General features: G+C 38.1%; 1 protein-coding gene across 1 annotated transcript; it reads left to right on the forward strand.

The window, feature by feature from the left end:
• Positions 1 to 2,680: 2,680 nt before the first annotated feature.
• Positions 2,681 to 6,113, forward strand: LOC126814318 (toll-like receptor 13). Its single transcript, XM_050539406.2, has one exon. It carries the CDS (start codon positions 3,068 to 3,070, stop codon positions 5,216 to 5,218), a length of 2,151 nt encoding a protein of 716 aa, XP_050395363.1. The 5' UTR covers positions 2,681 to 3,067; the 3' UTR covers positions 5,219 to 6,113.
• Positions 6,114 to 7,000: the final 887 nt, after the last annotated feature.

Genomic DNA, 7,000 nt, shown 5'->3' on the forward strand with positions numbered 1-7,000 from the left:
CCCATCTTTTCAAGATAAGATAACAACATCAATGTTGATTTAAATTGACAAATAACTCGTGTATTTAATGTCGAAGACTTTGGGTGATATTGAGTTAGAGACTTAGCAACTTTAATATTAAGTTCGCTAGTACTTATTTGTAAAGCCCCGGGATCTTATTTACGAAAATAAAGCTAAAATTGTTTTAGTTAGTTGAAAGTTACATCTTAGTATAAAGTCTGGCTCTTAGCCAATAAAAAAAAATGGATTCTAAAATGTTCTTGAATAAGGCCCCAGACACCGGTACGCGGGTGGATTTAGACACTGTGACCAGTCTTCAGGGGTAGACATCGAAATAAACAATAAGCCTTTGACTGGATTTTGCTTTTCTGGTTATTAAAACAGATTTGTCAAAATGGAAATACATAATTAACTGTTTGACTCACTTGTAGCGTGATATTTTTTCGCCTTTTTTTCTACTTTCACCATTCGCCATCCAAGGAAAGAAAACCTACTTTAACGAACGTCAATTGTTCCTGTAAGTGCTTTTTGTCACGGCTTACAAATGGTATTATTGCAAGAAACGCAATTTGTATGGAAACAAGCGCCAGCGAGCTAGCAATCACTTCTAGTTAAATACTGAAATTGTCAAGAATCACGGAAGGCTGTGAAATGACTTTTCGGATTAGACTTGGTGTTTTTGTCGTGGTGAAAGGCTTTCTCTGCGAGAAGACCGAGATTAAGCGACAAATGATAACCTCTCGTAAATTTACATTATTTTCCTTTGGAAAAAAGCATACTATTCTTGATTGTTGCAGTTCACTGCAATTTTCCAATATCTCTTGTTGTTAAAACTAGTGTTAATGTCAAGCTTAAAGGTATATCTCCATATATACGGACTGTATAGTTAATTCGTGTAATTTATTATTCAGAATAAAACAAAATTATAGCTTCAAAAAAACCATCTTGTTGAGACACAGGTTTAAGATGCGACACCAATCCTTGTCATCAGTGTATGGAGTTCTCCGACTTTTAGAAAAGTAGGATGTTAAACCCCATTTCATTTTAACCCATAGTAACTAATGTATAACAACTTTCAAGAAGCTGCATTTTCGTGTTGTGGGTGGGGCAGGACAGAGGGCCTGACAAGGACAGTGTAAACATTGGTGAGCACATAAAGAACCCTTGCCAGTTAGAATTCGAATTAAGAGTAGGCCGTAGCATCCCTTTCTGGGCAAATTTTCTCACTAGCACACTGTATGGCGTAAGCCCGTCTTCATTAACCCAGTCGGTGTAGCAAAGCAGGGCGTTAAACTCCAATTCAGTTTATTTCATTTCCAATTAAAATAATTAGGTTATTAATTTTGGTTGGTTTATGTTTCTGTCACAACACTATATAAATACAAAACGTCTGACGAAATTTTAATTTTATGTTTAACAGTTTAAGTATGTTTGATGTGTAATGTATTGCGGAGATGGGGCGTCAGCTACATTTCTCGCCAAAAGCCGTACAAACGCTAGTTCATGTTCTTAAAAATCAGTCTACAAAGTTTTGAGGCGGACTATCGGTCCCTTGCTGTAAGTCTAAACAAACATGAATGACAAAAACACCAAGTCTAATCCAAGAAGTCATCCCCAAACTGTGCTAACGTATTGTTTAAAGAGGGTTCAATGTCTATTTCAATAAGTCGTTTGCACTTAGGGGTCTTTAGCCGTGGAAAGAAAATGGGGTACCCGCAGAAAACCCACAAGGTTGGACAGGCGATCGACCCTACTCCCTTGTCACGTTTAAGCGGGGAATCGAAGCCCACGCTTGACACAATGACGTTAAACCACTAGACCACCAAACCCCCACGTAAGACAGATTTTGTATGTTGCTGTATATTGTATATGTACGGGATAATTGTTTTATAATATGCCTACATAATAAACTAAATTGTAGTAAGTTGTTTCTTTTTATCAGACATTTTTGGCAGATAAAATATAAAAAAATATTATCCATTTTGGCGGGAAAAATATGAAAGCCAGTGTGAACCCTGATTACACGTATTCAAATTCCACCTGGAAAATTGAGACTACAACAACTTCCTAGACGAAACTAAAAAAAATTGCCAGCACGACAGAAGGCCAAAATGATAGGTCGCTAATAGCGTGGTGTGTGAATTTCCTAATTTCTACTTTTCGAGTTGCACTTTGGCTTGGTATGCGAGTTGGCGCCTTCTTACTGACGTAAATAAATACAAAAATATGACCAAGTCGAAGGTCGACAAGACGGTACACAAGCCGAAATGTAAATCGAAAATTAGGAAACAAACGAGGGGTGCTATTATCGCGGTGTATTATTTCTTAATTTCCTATTTTCGAGTCGAATTTGGCTTGTATAGCGTGCTGTCGTCTCACATTTCGTCGTAACTTCTACTTTTCGACTTTCGTGTTTTGAAGGGGCGAAAAGTAGAAATTACGAATGGCAGTTATAGGCTTCCATAGAAACGGGATCATTCTTTGAACCTTCGGTAATATAATACCCCAACCGATACCACCACTATCCTAAAATGAAAAGGAATTCGGGCTAACATCTCCGTAAGTCTAGTTCCTATATCATTTTCCAGAACGTGCAATAAATCCAGTTTATGCTTGTCCTTTAACATTTAATGGTATTAGCAGGTACATATCGCTAAATGCCCTCTCCCTAGGTCTTGACATGCCACTGTCCGGGCAAAATATTGTCCTCGTATCACACTTCGTGGCTTGTGCCCGTCGTGAGTAGCACAGGTGGTCGCTGAAAAGTAGGAGGTCGCTTTAATTCTCGATTGAAACGTTGGTAGGAATACCAACTGGTTTAAGTTGTAATGTAAACATCTTATATTAATGAATAGTGTGGGTTTTCCAACTACATTATGTGTCATAGTGTCGTCACGAAGAGGACAAAGCAGAACGCCTTGACTGACAACCATAAAGACTATTAGGTAATTGCATCACGAGCTATTCTACAGTAGGCGGATTTAAACTAACTTAGCGGTGTTGCGTTTTAAATTAATATCGCTTAAAGATGAACATCTGTAAATAGTGAGTTCCCTTTACGAGGACCATGGAGTATTCAGTAATAAGTGATTTCAAACGAGGACTTATCATAGGGTGTTTGATTATATGTGCATTGGTTGTGAACATTGCAACACTAGAACGTGAGGATTTTCTGTTTCGGTGCATTAAGAATACATCTTGCGTATGTTCTACAGATAAAAAAAATGTGAACTGTTCGGGTCTAGGATTAACGTCTATACCAACTCTGCCCAATGCAACTATTCGGTTGAACATGAGTGGAAATTCGTTAACCCATTTAAACAAATCCACGGGCAATAATGTAGCCAACTTAATCCTGCTGGATATTTCCAATAACAGTATTTCTTCTGTTGATGAAGGGTACTTTTCGATTTTTCTCCATCTTCAAAAACTAAATGTGAGTAAAAATCCTTTAACTTGTCAGATCATAAACAAATCTGTCAATGGTATCTCAAAGTCACTAACGGAATTAGACTTGATGGGTATGGGTTGGGAGGATTTTCCATACAGTCTGATGAAATCGCTGACTCAAACCAAGTTGGCTGTACTTGTCCTTAAGAATAACAGCATTAAGAGCTTTAATAGTAGCAACACATTCCGACAACTAAAGCATCTCAGACATCTCGACCTGTCTATTAACTTCATAGCAAATCTAATACTTTCCAACGCGAAAAATTTAAAATATTTGAGTTTGTCGTCCAATGATTTAACGGAGCTACCACTTTGTTGTTCGAATGGTACAGCTTTGCTTCCAAATCTGAAATATTTATTCATGGATGATAACTGTATAAGCAGGTTGAAGATGGAGAATATAAACTGCCTGGGTGAGCTACAGCTGTTGAACATCTCTTCTACCAGGATCCACAGTATTGAGAGTAATACCTTCTCTAAATTAACAAAACTTAGGACATTGACATTGGAGTACACGACCAGTCTTTATGATACGAATACAGTTAAACCATACGCTTTCAACAGTGCATCATTGGAACGGTTATTCATACGATTCAATTCGATAGATTTTGATCCAGTGGGTGCTGCAAAAGTCTTCGAAAATTGTTCACAGCTACGACATTTGGATTTATCTGGTAACATGCTTGGCAAGCTTCACAACTATCATTGGGATGCTCTGTTAAAAAATATGCCTAATCTGATCTACTTTGATGTAAGCAAATCTCGTATGTTGTACTTACCAAAAAGCTTCCAAAATAGACTAAAGAATGTGGAATATTTTCACTTTGAAAACAATGATGCTGTAACAATGCATAATGACTATTTCGTTCATTTTGTAAATCTGAATACACTTCTATTGAACGGCAATAAGTTTTCAACAGTTACGAAGGAAATGCTTCCCACTGAATTCACCAGACACCTGAAACATCTAGATTTAGCGTTCAATCCATGGGAATGCAATTGTGATTTATTATGGTTCATTACCTTTGCTAAACGGTTTACAAAAGCGGGTAAAATGTACAATTTCCCCAAAAATTATGAATGTGCTGGACGTGGTGTGAACATAACCGATGTCAATATAAATAAGCGTAGCTGCTTGATAAGACAAAAAACCGGCCTAATTATCAGATGTACGTGTATATCGATGATTACTCTACTGCTAATGGTAAGTGTTGTTTATAGGTTAAGATGGCGTCTGAGATATATGATATATATTTTGAATTATCATAGACGAAAATACCTAAGTAGTGATAATAATAGTTGTTCATATCACTATGATGTGTATTTTAGTTGTTCTGAGTCAGATTTTGATTTTGTGTACAATGATATTGTTGTTAAGCTGGAAGAAACGTTCAATGTTTATATTCCGCAAAGAGATGCCATGCCTGGTAGTTTGAAGGTTAAGCACACACTGGAGAAGATGGATCGATGCAAATGTGTCGTGGTGTGTCTATCGGACTCCTATGCTCAAGATCAGTGGTGCGAGTTCGAATGCTGCATGGCAATAGAGAGATCTGTGTGTGAAGGACCCGACAGCTTGATTGTGATAGTTTTAAAAGAAATTTGCAGTATTAATATGACCAAAGTCATCCATAAACTTATCCGTACTAACGAGCATATGATTTGGGATGATACTGGTGAATCTAACGATGGTAACTGGACAAGACTGATCAGACAAATCCGAACAGAGAGACCACGTTTAATAAGGAATAGCGTGGATATTCCATAGTTTGAATAGCTCTTGGATATAATTATTCAAATGCCGGAACCACTTGCCATGCTGCACGTATGGTGCTAACGTGCATGCGTTTATAAATCCGACATTCAACATGGCATAATCTTTTTAAAGACAAAGCATTAGTATATGAAGTGGTATGGGACTACAAATAATATCACCACAGTGCAAATGTAATTCGAGCTATTTACAGACAAGTACTTTCAATTTTGGTAAATATCATCATGCATTTTGTAAGATTTTGATAAAGAGTTGGCCGTTCTTGCTATAATAGTTCAAATGTAGATAATGAAAATGAATATAGTAAAAATTTCAGTCAAATAACTTTATCCTGTGAGAAATTATAAGTGTCTGGGATTTTTACAAGTTGTAGCATAGATTGTTGTATTATCGTAGCAACTTGTGTAATTTCACTGTCCCCCCCACCCCCGCCTTGGGAAATCTTGTTTATACATCTGTAAGCTGACATTGAGAAGCCTTGATACCTTATCAGGTGCAATATAAATGCATTTTTTAATTACCTTTAACTGTGAGCGGGTAATTTTATATTATTGTTTGTACGGGTTTTGTTAACGGTTGGTGTATTTTGATAGCGATTGTTTGTGGTTTTAATAGTATCCTTGTATCAGTAAATCAACTCCCGTGGTTGAATAAATCTTGTTTATGGCACAACGACCTAGTTAGATATCAAGCCACATGATATTAAATAATTGTATTTTTAAGTTAACTCAAGTAATACGAGGATTATATTAATACCTTTTGCTATCTGCCTTTCTTGGTGTGTTTTAAAAGTGTGTAATTCGGGTTGAATAAAGACTATATTATTATTATTATGTTATTGCATGTTGTCAACCAAATTAAATGAATGACGTCACTTGTACCACATAACATTGAGTAATACTGGTGTGATGATGAGTTAGTTGTATTTTATGTCCGCTTCCACCGAGGTGTATATTTTTAGTCCTTATGAGTAAGATATTAAGGTCTCGCCCACTCGTAAAATCTGATATGAGATAATTTAAACATCCGCAATGATATAGACTGTCATTTTGCCCAAAAAACACATGTGCACATGCAAAACTCGTGGGGGAGCTGCGGTGGCCCAGTGTCTAAGGTGCTGCCAGGAGGTTCACGGCTAGATTCGACGATCCCGATGTTGGCAGAGAATGTTCCTTGGGCTCTTTCCGGCGTGATTTCCCCTTGTAAGTGGTGAAGGACGGGGAAACCAACAAGGAACAGTGTCTAGTCGTTTAGATGGGAAGAAAAAAACGTCCCGTGTACACGTTGGCTTGTACGTGAAATCCCCGCGCGTATCCTAGTAAGCGTGATTCATGTGATTATTTATTTTAACGTTTTTAGCCCGGCTCTTGTTGTCGTTCAATGACAACGTTGTATTCGTGTCAGATGTCTGGTCTAAAACCTCCCTTGGTCAAGACAAATTAGAGGATAGGTCAATCCCCATTACATTGTTGCGTGGAGCCACGGTGGCTAGGTGGTTAAGACGCTGGCTCGCTAGTCTGGAGGTCGGGTGTTCGACCCCTGCATTGGCCGAGAAAGTTCATCCAGATTGTCCGACGTGGTTTCCCCTTGTCAGTGGTGCAGAACGGAGGGCTGACAAGGACAGCTGTCTAGTCATTCGGGTGAAACGAAAAACCGAGGTCCCGTGTATATATTGGAATGCACGTAAAAGATCCCCAGGCAGTTGGAATTCGATGTAAGAGTAGGCGATAGTGTCGCTGTCCGGGCAAAATTTCCCTCATGGCACACTGCATGGCT

This window comes from Patella vulgata, chromosome 3 (genome assembly GCF_932274485.2).
Source record: "Patella vulgata chromosome 3, xgPatVulg1.2, whole genome shotgun sequence".
Classification (NCBI taxonomy): Eukaryota; Metazoa; Mollusca; class Gastropoda; family Patellidae; genus Patella; species Patella vulgata.